Raw genomic sequence first — 13,813 nt, 5'->3', positions numbered from 1 at the left:
AGAGCCTGGGTGGCTGCTAACGCACCTGCCCTCTCTGCTGGCATTCACACGCGTTTCTTTGGCTCATTTGCCTGTCTAGCTACAGCAGCCATCCTGGCGCGGGTATTTATCTACGGGCAGCTCACATCCTCCCCTGGCAAATAATCACTGCCTGGGCCGGGGTGGGCTGATACCTCTCTGGGGTATTCATCCAGCCAAATATGCAGAATAAAGACTTTGCTTGCACTGGAAGGAGGAAACAGGAGCCCCACCGGGCAACAAAGGGGCCTTTCAGAGGGGCATTTGCTGCCCCGGTACTCGCAGAGATGCCAGGGACTCATGTTACCCTGTGTTAGCGGCAGAAATCGCTCGCTGGCAGCTTCCCCCTGCTTTTCTCTGCTCGAAGGAAGGTGCACAACCTGTACCTTAAAATCACCGCTGCAAGGCCCAGCCCCGAGCGCAGCCGCATCCCGCGATCCCTCCGAACCTTCCCAACAGCGAGCCAAACCCACCGCTCCGGCTGACACGCCGCTCCCGGACACCCGCGGCCAGGCGGCTTGTCCCGAAAAACTCCATCCCTTGGAGCCAGGTCAGCAGAGCCACCAGCCTACACGTGTGTATCAGTGCAGAGAGCTATTTTTTACCATTTATTCGCACCAGCAATTACCCATCTGGGGCTGGGGAGGATGCTGGGGTTTCTACCCCCACCGTCTCCCCGGTCCTACAGCCCCCGAGCTGCCCTCCCCTCGACAGCGCAGCTTTTTGGGGGGGCCTGGTTTGCTTCCCCCGCCCTGGGCCGGGGGACAGGCTCGTCCCGGGCGCTTGCACCCCTCCATGAGAGGCAGGTCACCACGGCTGGCAGCGGGGAAGGTGAACTTCTGCACATGGCTGGCAAAGCTGCACCAGCAACAAGCACCACAGAACAAATTTGGGGATCCTGGGGCAGCTGGAGTACTGATTAAACCATCCTTCCCTGGCTACGCTAATTAAGCATCGCAACGCCCATACGAAGCGAGGGCCGGTGCAGCCCCGGCGGAAAAAGCCCCTGCAGCGGCGAGTCCCAACGTGCCGCACGCAAACCTGCCCTCGGGGTCCGCATCCAGCCCCTTCCCCAGCACGGACAACCCAAAGCACCCGGCTCCTCGCTCGCCGCGGCTGCCGGCGCGTGGGTAAACACCAGCACAATATTTACCAGGCACACCATCTGCCCGGGGAGCAGCCGCGCCGCAGCCATCTGCGCCGGGAAGCCGCCTGCTCCCAGCCGGAGCCTGGCCCCCAGTTCCCAGCCGGAGCCTGGCCCCCAGTTCCCAGCCCTAGGCTCCAGCTCTGGCTCATTTTCCCAGCATTTCCCGCAGGGACACGGAGCACGGCAGAGCCCCGGTTTTGCCCCTGGGATGAAAGTCCATCCCAGCCCGCTCTGGGGTGGGCTCCCTGCTCAGCTGAGGGCTTCACCCTCAGCTCCCAGTTCCCAGCCCACGAGCACTGGTCTAAACTGGTATCTCTCTTCCCCATCCCTAGGTATCTACACTCTGATTTAGAGAGCCCCGGCCAAGGCTGCAAGCTGGGAACCTGCCGTGGAAGTTGAAAAACCGAGGACAAGCAGCGACCCGGGAGGCATTTCCGTATGCTCATGCTTGGCAGCACCCTCGGCGGAAGGATGCGACCTGCCGGCACCTCCCCGGCGAGGTGCGGTGCCCGCGCTGCCCGTCGCGCCGGACCGTGCTTCTGAGGCGGCGTGGGGAGCGGGTGTCCCCGGGGCTGCCGGGATGCGGCGCAGAGGGCAGTGGTTCCGGTACAACCAGTCCAACCGCCGCGCCGGGTCACCGTCTGCCGCTCCAAGCACTCGCACGTCCGCAGCCTGGAAAGCAGCAGCCTGGAAAGCTGCTGTGTTAATAACAAAGATAACGAGCGACCCATGGCTTCCTCCCGTGGCTGGTCTGGGGGCTTCTGCGTCTTGCCCGTGATGCTCGGGCTTGGTCCTGCCTCGCCAAAGCGCAGCTTTGCTGGGCAGGGGAACCTCCCCATCGCTGCCGGGGCAACACGCGGAAGGGGTTTGAGCAACAACTTCATTTTCTTCAGGGCTTCCGTGTCCTGGGTGGTGCCATCGGGGAGCGAGCGGCTTGCTCGGGACACGAGAGGGCTTGGGAAAATCAGATGCAGGGCGTGAGGACGGCAGGGCTGGAGGCGTGCTGCGTGTCTCTGGATGTTTAAAGAGCTGAGCAGAAGCTTAACGTAGCTTTGCAGAACCAGGAGCAGACTGCGAGCGATGGTTTGTGCCTGAGCAAGGGAAAACGCTGGGAGATCACTCACCAGCGATGATAAAACTCCAAGGAAACCTCACCTGGATCACAGCTCCAGTGTCCCGGTGGGATGGAGCGCAGCGACCCACTCTGCGCCACTGCCAGTGCTCGTGGCTGCCAGGTCGGGGCAGGGGACAGCGGCAGGGACATCGCTCGCTTGGCAGAGCGGGATGTCCCAAGGGCCTCGTGGGATGCTGGTGGCGAGGGATGCTTTCAGGGCCCGCTGCACCCCCCGGGCTGTGCGGGCGAGGACTCGGGAAGGCACTGCCAACATCGGCTTCGTACACGCCAAGCAGCCAGTGCTGGAAATGCCTTCAAGGAAAGCACTGAAAATGGGGGGATGCACAAGAGGGAAATTTCAAACTCTTCAGTGATCCCAAGCAATAAACCAGCAGCCTCGGTGGTGGCCCTTGACCCCAGCGTTTGGGGAGATGCCACCATCCGTGGCCCCCGTCACCCACAGTCTGCGACCGACCACATCTCAAAGGCCACCGACCGTCCTGACCCTTTCTTCAGCTATTTAAATGCACACAGGTTGAGCTCTTCAGTGCAAAAAGCCAGGCCCAGGGAGGCAAGCTCAGCCGCCTAAAGCGATGGGGCGAGTCAGTGCCGGAGCAGGAAACCTCCCCGGGACTCGCCCCCCTTCCCTGCTGCAGCCTCTCCAACCCGCTCCTCATCGGCAGGTTATCAGCGCGCGGCCGATGGCGGGCGAACGCACGGCTTGGGTGGGAACGTCGCCCAAAGACAATGCCGGGACCAGCACGGCTTGCTCACACGCCGGTAAGGGAGCACAGGAGTCCCCCGGTGCCCCCTCTGCAGAGCTCCCCGGCTGTCCCGGCACATCACCTCGTGCCCCGGCACGCGGCAGCGATATTTGCCTTTCTCGGTCTAAAGTCCTCACCGGGGAAAGACGCTCGTGACTCCGCCCGTGCAACGACGCTATCGGTGCAAAGTGCACAAACGCCGCGAGTCTGAACTCATCCAAACAGCCCCGGGTGTTGCTAACTACCTCGCGGCGCGCTGCTTTGCCTGCTGTCGGCGTCTCTCAGGCACGGATGAGTCTGATTTTCGTGCCGGGTTCGTTGACTTCGGCCATCGCAAGCCAACTGGCCATGCAAGGCTTCGGCCACGTGGCATTCACCGTGGGGACTGGCAGCGGGCACGAGGGTCACGACGGTGGCTGCGGTGTCCCCTGCATTTCCCGGGGTGGCTGCAGGCTGCATCGCCTGCGGCTCGGGGACTGCTCACACGATGGCAGCATCGCAGCGTCACAGGGATGCAGCGGGGACACGGCCGACGTGCAAGGGGGAGGCTGCAGCAGCCCCGCAGCGGGGACGCAGCAGCAACAGGCTCCCGCAGCCCTGGCGTGCCCGCCCTCCGCTGCCGAGCACACACAGGTCGCAGGGGGACGAAGCCACCGAGGAGACAGCCCTCAGCCCAGGACAGCACCCCTAGACCACAGGGAACGAGCCCCCTCCGCTCACCCCGGCTGCCATCGGCTCTGGAGCCAAAAACGCCGCCCGGTCCCGCTTGCCAGGGCCAGGCGATGGCCCAGGACCCCCGGCGCGGTCCCACGGCACAGGGACAGGCGCCTGCTACGACCGGCGAGCAGCAGCAGCCGCGCCGGGACCGGTGCTGCACCCACAGCTCTGCTGCAGGGCGCCCGAGCTTCGGAAGCCAGGGCTGGGGTGGGTGAGCACCCGCACCGCGTCCCTTCCCCTCCGCAGGTGAAGGGCAGAGACAAGTAGGTGCAGGGAACCGCTCCCAGTGTGGCAAACCCCACCACGGTCCACACCCAGCTTATCTCTGCGCTCTCAATAGCTACACCTCAACACAAAGTTTAATTCCCATTAACGCTGTATTACAGCTTCAGGTGACGGAGCTACGTAGCCAGCTGGCTTCTCCATTTTTTTTTTCCTTTTTGGTTTTTTTGGCTCCAGCTCTCCCCATCTCAGACTACGGCGGCTCTTACCTGCTCGGCAGCTGCTCACAAGCCCAGAAGGATGATTCTGTTAGGAAGAGAAAAAAAACCAAACAAGAATCTCTTCATCTCTACCCTCATTATGGTTTTGAAAAACCAGCAAATCATTGCAGGGCTGGTCTTAAATGGTCTTTTATCTTTCCCCGGTCGATTGTAGCTCGAGTACTTCAAGCGGCTCCGACTGCAGAGAGCGGCTCCGGGGGATGCTCTCCGCACCGGGCAGCCGGACCCCGTCGTATGCCCTCTCCCCAGCGATGCCACCACCACCGAGCCGAGGCACCGGCCGCCCGGCTCCGCTGCACCCGCGCCCCACGCGCCCGCAGCCCTCGCCTCCGGCACGGCCGTCCTCCGCTTCGCCGCAGCCGCCGAACACAGCCGTCCGCCCCACAGCAGCGTCAGGCCCCGCTGGAAGTGCTGGCACCACCCTACGAGTGACAAACGCCATCCGTAAATTAATAATTCATCCATCCACAAATTATTAACAATGCTTTAGCCACCGGCACGCATTAGAGCACAAAACCTTCTCCCTTCTCTGTCCCACCTGCTTTTCTTGGCATTACGTCTTCTGTATCCGAGACAGACATCTCCTGGCTGTCCCCCCACACCCCCAAATCTTCACTTACCTTCAATCCTTGTTTTATACGGATGCACCAATGGCCCCAGCCTCCTGCCAGCAGCACCGTGTCCGGCTGCAAGCCCGAGGCCGGCAGCCAGTCACGGGAAAAGGCCGGTCCAGGGACGCAGCCCTCTCCTGCATCCCCCCCTCCGCACCCCGCCTTCGCCCCAGGGACCCGCGCTCCGCAGGGCAGCCAGGGCAGGGGTGACGTTCACCCCCTCCCCGCACCCACGCACCTCGTGCCCAGTGCCACAACAAGCGTCAGCCCGGGATCTCCATCAGGCAAGCAATTAAACCGCGTGGAGTTCATCTGTACTTTAAAATAAGCTTTATTTAGATCTTTTATAGTTTTATATTTGCATCCATGCCTTCAAGGATTCTCCCCCACTCACGGGGGGAAAAGTTAAATCTAATGTTACCCATAATTCATATGCTATTTATCGAAGTTCTCTTTTAAATAAATCATCCTCTTAGTAATTTTTAGAATTATTTCCTAATTTACAAAAAAGCTGAAATGCAAAGGAAACTACTCGATAACAAGGAGATTGCTCGTCTGCTCCGGTGGTTTATCGTTTAAATTAGAAAAACGCAAGGAGACCAAGAACAAATAAAAATACCCCCCCAAAACAACAGAAAGTATAAAAAGGCTTCTCTGCAGGGAAAGATGCCGCGGGGCAAACCCTGCCCTGCCACGCCCCGCTTCATCCCGGTCGCAGGAATACACAGCGCGAGGGCATCGGCTGTTTAGTTCGGTCATTTAAGACAAAAGACCCCCTTTTTCAGCCAGGGCGCGCGTATCGGAATTAAGAAAAATAATACACTATTATAGCATCATTAAATAAATCTTAATACATTTTTAAGAGCTTAAAATTATATCGTAAGCATTAAAGCATAAGGTACTTATCTTGGCATAAGCAGAGCGCGGTGCGTGTTAGTGGAGAGGGGACGCGGCCGCTGCGCCGGGGACTGGTTTTGGGCCATTTCCAGGGGATTTGGCAGCACAAGCTCCACCTGCGCTTCAAAATCACCCCCGAGCCAGAAAACCCTCCCCGGCGGGGACTCGTACCGATTTCCCCGGCCCCGGCCAGGCGACGTCTCGGGATACGGGGATATCTCGCGATATCGCCTTTCCCCTCCTCCCAGCTCACGCCGGATCCCCCAAATTTTACTCACAGCAAATGGCGAGCCCCCTAAATGCGGGGAAAAAACAGCGGGCAAAGCTCCCACCGGCTTCCCCCCAGCTCTTCTTTCCCGGCAGGTATCGGGTTCACGTTTCCCAAGGCGTTAAGTGCTCCGGGAGCATCTGCGGCCGCGGGGCCGAGGGAGCCCGGGGCGGGGGTCCGGGGCTCCAGCCCCCCCGGCAGCCGCTCCCCAGGACAGTACAGTACAAACACCCCCTTCCTCCTCCCCACCCCATCCCAACCGACGTGGAAAAATATAAAAATCCCAAAACTTCTGCAATAATTTAGTTAGAATAGCTCCTCTCTGGGTTTGTGCAAATAAATTAAAACAACTAAAAAAGGAACGTGAAAACACTTCTTTCCAGACCGGCAGGCGTTACAACCAGCCCGTGTCGCCTCCGCGGGGTTCGGCCAGGAAGACATCACAACAAAGGAGATATTTTTTTGTGTGTGTGTGTGTGTGTGTGTGTGTTTTCCTCTCTCAGGTCCCTCAGCTGGGCAGGTCCTTCGTCCCCGAGCGAGGACGTCCCACGGGCTGGGCTCCGGAAAACAGCGGGTTTCGGACAAGAGACGTCACAAGCACAAAGTGCACGATATTTCTGGTATTTACAGAGACACAGCAGTCCTTCAAGTTTCAAGTTTCGTCAAAAAGAAGGAGGAAAAAAAAACAAAAAAAAAAAACACCCCCAGAAAACAACCAACTAAAAAACCCAACCCAAACTGACAAACTGAAGCGACAACAAAGGAGATACCGGTATGGAAAAAATCAAAAAATAACACCAAAAAAACAAAAAAAAAGGGAAGAAACTGGAGTTACGACACAGCGGCATCGCTCCCAAGACGACAGGTAACACATCCACAGGCGGGGCTGGGGTGGGGGTATGTACAGCGGCGACGGCGAGGCCGGGGAGAGGGTCCCAGCGCTCGCCCGGCGCAGGGGGGTCACCAGTCCGCATCCTCCTCGATGTAGTAGTCGGGGGCCGTACCGTCGAAGAGGCCGGGGTCGAGGGACTTGCGCTGCTTCCCCCGGGCGAACACCCTGGAGATGGAGCCGAAGCCCATCTTCTCTTTCTTCTTTTTCCGTTTTTGGTCTTCCAGGTCCTCTAGAGACTGCGGGGGGAGAGGACATGGCTTTGGCCACCGAGCGTTGCCTTCACCTCCCACCCACTCGCAGCATGGGGTCCACGGCCCCCTAAATATTCCGGTCCAGCTCCAAAGGTTCTGGACCCCCCAAAACCCATTCCTGAAACACGTTGGGTGGAATTGGCAGTAACGTCGGGCCCCCTCCCCTCACTTCTGGGATTTTGGCTTCTTGGTGCAACTGGCTCCAGATTTCAGCTCCGAGAACTTCAGGCCAGAGCAAGGGTCTGTCCTCGGCTTGCCAAAACACCCCAAAGTTTTAGGGTCAAACACCAAAGAATCATCCGATCTCGGGTCACTGAACAGCCTGATCTTTGCCTTACAAAAATCACGACCCTGCTGGGCCCCGAGCACAGCCACCACCCACGGCATTCCCTGCCTTTTGGGGCAACTCACGCCACTCACACAGCCCAGGCTTAGATTTCAGGCTGACTGTCGCTCTTTTTTTCCTTCCTAAATCCCAAATCGGTGCCTCTGAGCCCTCCCCCAGAGCACTTGCTAGCCCAGGACCGGGTCTCACGAGCGGGATTTGAACCGGGCTTCCCGTCCTACCTGTACGATCGGGTTGTGCAAGTTCTTCTGTACCGGTCCCGGACTGTCCCCCTGCGGCAGAAGCAGACGGATGCAGCTGAATCAGCCCTGACACACACCTCCAACCCCTCCCCCACCCCAAAACCGACACCGTTTTGGGAGGGCGAAGGGCCTGCTGCGTCCCCCCAGCAAGACCCGCAGAGCAGGGAAGCAACCACCCCACCACGCAGCGCCTTACGTTGCAGAGCGAGTGCGTTCGATGCCGCGGCGAGTTGATGTCGCTCGGCGTGGACGACCGGTCGCCCTCGGCCGCGGAGGCGTCGGAGATGATGGACGGCTGCCGGGAATGACAGGGACTCACTCTGACCGCTGGAAAGCAGAGGGGACACCGGGGAGTCAACATCACGCCAGCAAACCCGACCCCACGCACAGCCCCCAATGCACTTCCAAAAAACCAATTCCGGGGGTGTTTTGCCCATTTTTTCCCTTCGCTCCGTGGAGGAATAAGGCAGCTCCCCAAAAGGGGCTTGGCCTCGCACCCCGCTCCGTGCCACGGGGCTCACCTTGCCGGTCGGCCGAGTGCTGGGGGTGCGAGTGGTAGAGGGTCTGCTGGCTCTGCCGGATGGCGGCCGTCAGCGGGAGGTCGGCCTGCATCACCCACTCCTGGTTGCCGTTCAGCACCGTCTCGCCCGGCATGGCCAAGGAATGGCGCTTGGGGACGTCCTTGGTCAGCGTGGCGAGGGACTGCTTGGCCTGGGGAAGGACACCAAGGCGGTGGTGGTGGGGAAAAACCATAGGAACATCTCCTGGAGCAGGAGAACCCGCAGTAAGCCCCTGCACCAAACCCACCCTCCCCTGGGCAAGTAAACACCCAAATCGCATTGCTCCCTGCACCGAGGACGTAGAATCAGAGAACGCTTTGGGTTGGAAGGGACCTCAAAGCTCATCTGGTACCAACCCCCCTGCCATGAGCAGGGACATCTTCTACCAGATCAGGTTGCTCAGAGCTCCATCCAACCTGGCCTGGAACGTTCCCAGCTCCTCGTTAGCAACGGGCCTTTTCTCGACCACTCCTGCAACGCCAGCGGCAAACGCACGCGTGCAACATCGCAATGAATGCTTCACCTCGGCGCAACTCGCCGAGGCGTTTTGTGCGCCCGAGCTCCCGCAGCAGCGGCGCGGGGCTCGCGCCCGCCGCGTCACCGAGCTCACCATGGCCAGCTCGGCCTCCAGCTCCTTCATGCGGTTGTCTTTCAGATCAAGCTGGGAGCGGAGGGCGCTGGCGTGGTCGGTCGCCTCCTTGGCTTGCCGCCGCAGCTCCCACTTCTCCCGCTCCAGGAGATCCTTCTCCTTCGCCAGGGCTTTCACCGCATCCTCGCTCTCCTGCTGGGACATGGGGTGGCCATCAGCAAGGGGAAACCCATGCGCTGCTACAAACCCCTGGTTAAAATTACATCAAACTTCCCACATCTAGCTTGCTGGCTAGATTTCTTCCACAATTTCTTTATCCGTAACCCGCTGTGGTCCAGCCCTCGCACGCTTGCAAGAGGCCGGCTGGGGCTTTGGTGGGTTTTTGCTCAGCTGCAAACCGGGTTTCGCGCTCGCGCGGCTGCCAGCCCCGCCGTGCCACGAGATCACGGTGCTGGGCTCGGCACTCACTTTCCGGTGCTGCTCGTAGTTCCTGATGAAGTCGCGGAGCTGCTCCTCGCGGCTCTCCAGCGTGGCGTACAGCTGCTGCATCTGGCTCACCAGGTCCGTCTTCTCCGCCTTCAAGCGCTTGCGGTCGGCTTTCATCGCTGCGGACACACGACAGCTTGAGTGCGGGGGGCACGGCAGCCCCCTCGCCTCCGACTCTTTTATTTTTTCCAGAAACCAGTACTGAAATTATGATCCCAGGGGCTGGGCTGGGAGCAGACGCCCAATTCACCCCCACTGCTGCCCCCCTGCATGCACCCAGCAGCTCTCTGGAATACCCAGCGCATCGTCACTGTGGCTCCTCATCATCATCCACCCTCCATGGGGCAGCTCGGTCCCTGGAAAAGGAAATTCGGGAGCAAAATCTCTGCCTGGCACAGGGAAAACCGCCGGTCCCTGTACAGGATAAATAAACCACAACCGGTTTATTTTTAGCAGCTCGGCAGATTCCTGCAGCGCTCCCACGAGCCTGGGCCATGGCTCCCTGAGCGTCCCCACCCAGCTCAGCGATGCTGTGGGGGGACCGAGTGGGAGGCCGCGGGAGCAGGGGCACCACGGGATGCGATGGGAGCCTTCCGCCAGCCCCGAGATGAACCACAGACTGGTGGGGGTTGGCAGGGCCCTCTGTGGGTCACCCAGCCCAACCCCCTGCCCAAGCAGGGTCACCCACAGCAGGCTGCACAGCACCGCGTCCAGGCGGGGCTGGAACATCTCCAGAGAAGGAGACTCCACAGCCTCCCTGGGCAGCCTGGGCCAGGGCTCCGTCACCCTCAGAGGGAAGAAGTTCTTCCTCGCGTTCAGCTGGAGCTTCCTCTGCTTCAGTTTGTGCCCGTTTCCCCTTGTCCTGTCACTGGGCACCACTGGAAAGAGTCTGGCCCCGTCCTCCTGACACCCACCCTGCAGATATTTAGAGGCATTTCTAAGGTCCCCTCTCAGCCTTCTCTTCTCCAGGCTGAACAAGCCCAGCTCCCTCAGCCTCTCCTCGCAGGAGAGATGCTCCAGTCCCCTCCTCATCCTCATAGCCCTCCACTGGACTCTCTCCAGTAGCTCCTCCTCTTTCTGGAACTGGGGAGCCCAGCACTGGACACAGCACTGCAGGTGGGGCCTCACCAGGGCAGAGCAGAGGGGAAGGAGAACCTCCCTCGCCCTGCTGGCCACACTCCTCCTCATGCACCCCAGGATCCCACTGGCCTTCTTGGCAGCCAGGGCACGCTGCTGGCTCATGGTCAACCTGTGGTCCACCTTCATGTTCCCCCTCTCCCAGGCACCAGCGAGGGATGCTCGCTGACCACCGACACACGGACAGCTTGCTGGCAGCCTGGTAAAACCAGGGAGAAATACAGAAATGCCACGCAGGACAAGGGGCTGCAGTAATTTCCACACATGAAGTGCTTTGCCCAGCCCTGAACCCGGTCCTGGGCAGCGCTGCGAAATGCCCTGCGGCTCCCTGCTCCACATACACCCCGCCCAAATAAAACCCAGTTTAGGAACTGGTACACAAATATTGCTTTTCATCAGAGGAAAGACTTTGTAACGCTGTTCCACCCTGAGGAAGTGCTGGTCTCGAGGGAGCGGGACGAGACGCAACACCTTCTGCCCCTCCAACGCTCCCTGCTCTCACCGCGCTGCAAGCAGAGGAGCCTCACATGTCATCCTTCCACGGTAAAAGGAACCGCCAAACCCCCAGTAAAACCAACCCCAAAGCCACCAAGAGCTGTCTATAATACAAAAGCCGCCAGCAGACGGTAGCACCGTCGCGAGTGGGACATCCATGAGCCGGTCCCACCTATTTCTATAAGCTCAGACCGCCCACGACGAGCGTTTGAGACCACCCTGCGTTTCCTGTCCCCCCCAACGAGTCACCTCTTCTGGGGGCTTTAACCGCACCGTGACGAGCCTCCGAGCTCCTCCCGGTGACACAGACCTGACTGAGGAATACAAGCAAACCCTACCGCAGCATGCTCCAAAGGAAATTCATGTCCTTCGTGCAATTAGCACCTTGGCGTCACGCCTCTGCCTTCTCCCCGCATGTGCTGGGGAGCTCTGCTCCCCCCCACCCCGGCTGGGGACCCTCGTCCCCCCAAGCGGGTTAGCGGAGAAAAAGCTGGGGGGAAAAAATCCAGACAACAAAAAGTGGAAGAAGAGGGAGACATGTGGGACATCAGCGGTTGTCACCTGTTGCAAACCAGGAGATGGAAGTCTTTGGACCAACCAGTCTGCCATTAAGCTTCGGAGGCAAACCAAAACCCCGAAAACCAACAATCCGGCTCAGAAACGCCACAGCGATTCAGTCGTCCCGTGACAGGGAGCGCTGGTGATTTTCCCCTGCCCAGTCCAACCAACACGACTCCTGCTGGGACAGCTCAGCCCCTTCCAGCACCGTGACTTTCCTTATTTTGTTCCCAGCTTGGGGAATGACAGCAGAAACCCTCTAAAAATAGTCACCACTGGACCACATTCAGGTTTTTAAAATGGCACTTTCCCATCACCTCTGCGTATTTCACAACAACTTTCCCCCTACCCAGTTACTTCACATGAACTAAAAACTTGCTGGAACAGATAAATTAATGATAAGTTGACCAAGACATACCGGGGTGAGACCCCGACCCCCCAGAAGCCGTTACCCCCAGTCACCAACTGCACTGGCCGTGACTCCAGAACACGTTAAACCTTCTGGGCTCCAGCGGGGGAATTCTTGGCCCCCGGAACCCTTCCCGGGCAGGGTCGGTCTCAGCCCCATCCCCGCAGGATAACGCACTGCTGAAAAGCCCTCTAGTTTCACGCCTTTGAACGCTCTGCGACGCATATATCTATATATAATTTGCTTTTTCTAAATTTCCTTGGGGATACTGAGAGACTCTTAGAACAGTTTAGGTCACATCTGCGCTTTCTGATGCTGGAGCCGACAAAAGGCTCTTAATGATTTTAATTGAATAGCGGGGCCCCTATAGCATACAACCTCTTCTAATTAGCGGCAGTATTCAGGGTCCTTCAAGATTTAGGGAAAACACTTCATCACTTGCCAAAAAAAAATATGAAATGCTCAGAAGCACTACTGGAAGAGTACACACCATCTCCCAAGGTTTACTAGTGACCAATATTCATGCCAGCGAGTACTGCAAGAAGATGATAGACGTGGGGTACTACAGGAGCCCTTTTTTTTTTCCCCTGTTAACCCACCAGGATGATTTACCGTTTGCTTCAGTTCATATCTGACAGATTTGCTATGACTAATGCACTTTTTTTCCTCCTCTATTAACACCGCTCTCCCTCCTCCAAAACCGATTAGCCCCTAGGCTTAAGGAAGATTTATCAGTCATCTGAGAACTTCATTCCAAACCCAATTAATAGGAAATTAATTGAAAGAGGCAGGAGAAAAATTAAACATTAGGCAGAAGCGAGCAGTTAGGGCTGGCAGTGGTGCCTGGACTCAGCACCGCTTGGTGCCGCAGCTTAACACGCTCTGAGCACACAAGCCTGGCCAATTACTCGGTCGGGGAAAACGAGCCCTTGCGATCCACGGCGCGAAGCAGGGACAGCCAAGGAGGAATGCAGTCGGTTTTCACCGGCCGTCGGGGCCATCTGCGGAGCTGAAAGGGCTTCTTTCTTAATTCTGATGATGCAGGGCCAGGTTTCTGTCTCCCACCCAGCAACATCCTAACAAACTCTCCCACTGCCCATCTGCACGGTGGGCTCCGGCAACACCTCTGCCTTGCTCATAAACCCACGACAACGAGAGAAGCAAGAAAACCTAAACCCTTACCACGAGCGGAAAGTATTTACCTCATGCAGCTCACCTGCATTATTTATTCTTCCTCCCACCCAAGGCACGTGGCAGAGGTAGAGCGGGGAACCCACCAGCCCCACCTCACACTCGGCAGCTCGGGACCAGCCCCGGCAGCAAGCGATGGGAAGGACGGCTCAGAACGGCGGCGTGAACCCCCCCAGCTCTCGCCACCACCTCCCCATCCCCGCCTGCGCCATTAATCCCATGCCAGGTCAGCTTGCGCTCCCGTTACTTGAGCTTCCACCTCCTGCCACCCGATCCGGCCCCCGAGCAGTAACGGGACCTGCTCCGTGCTGGGCTCCTCTCACAGCCAGAACAATTAACAAACCCCCTCAGCCCCTCCTGTTTGCAGCTTTACCTAATGAGCTGACATCTCATCGCTTCAGTGCATCCACCGGAGGGGCACAGCCTTGCCGAAACCCCCCCAGTGATGCCACCACCCAAGGTGCCACCACCCCACTGCCCCCGTCGGCCTCCGCATCTGACAGCGTCTGGGTGGGAATCAGCTCCCGCACGCTACGCCCAGGCATCAACCCCCTCCAAGCCGGGGGCTGCTATAAATGCCACCCCCCAGTCGAAATCAGTAATATCAAATGAAAGGAA

General features: G+C 58.7%; 1 protein-coding gene across 3 annotated transcripts in view; it reads right to left on the bottom strand.

Annotated features, from left to right (window-relative positions):
* Positions 1 to 5,192: 5,192 nt before the first annotated feature.
* Positions 5,193 to 13,813, bottom strand: part of KAZN (kazrin, periplakin interacting protein) — a 239,543-nt gene continuing 230,922 nt past the window's right edge. For all 3 annotated transcript variants that reach the window (XM_075437451.1, XM_075437454.1, XM_075437453.1), the window contains 6 exons: positions 9,388 to 9,524; positions 8,941 to 9,111; positions 8,292 to 8,481; positions 7,967 to 8,097; positions 7,750 to 7,800; positions 5,193 to 7,167 (listed from right to left, as the gene is read on the bottom strand). In XM_075437451.1, coding sequence (XP_075293566.1) covers positions 7,000 to 7,167; positions 7,750 to 7,800; positions 7,967 to 8,097; positions 8,292 to 8,481; positions 8,941 to 9,111; positions 9,388 to 9,524 — 848 coding nt within the window. In that variant the 3' untranslated portion in view covers positions 5,193 to 6,999. The remainder of the gene's footprint in view (positions 7,168 to 7,749; positions 7,801 to 7,966; positions 8,098 to 8,291; positions 8,482 to 8,940; positions 9,112 to 9,387; positions 9,525 to 13,813) is intronic.

Source organism: Opisthocomus hoazin, chromosome 16 (assembly GCF_030867145.1).
Source record: "Opisthocomus hoazin isolate bOpiHoa1 chromosome 16, bOpiHoa1.hap1, whole genome shotgun sequence".
Classification (NCBI taxonomy): domain Eukaryota; kingdom Metazoa; phylum Chordata; class Aves; order Opisthocomiformes; family Opisthocomidae; genus Opisthocomus; species Opisthocomus hoazin.
The sequence above is the reverse complement of the archived record's forward strand: the minus strand, read 5'-3'. Positions and strand labels throughout refer to the sequence as shown.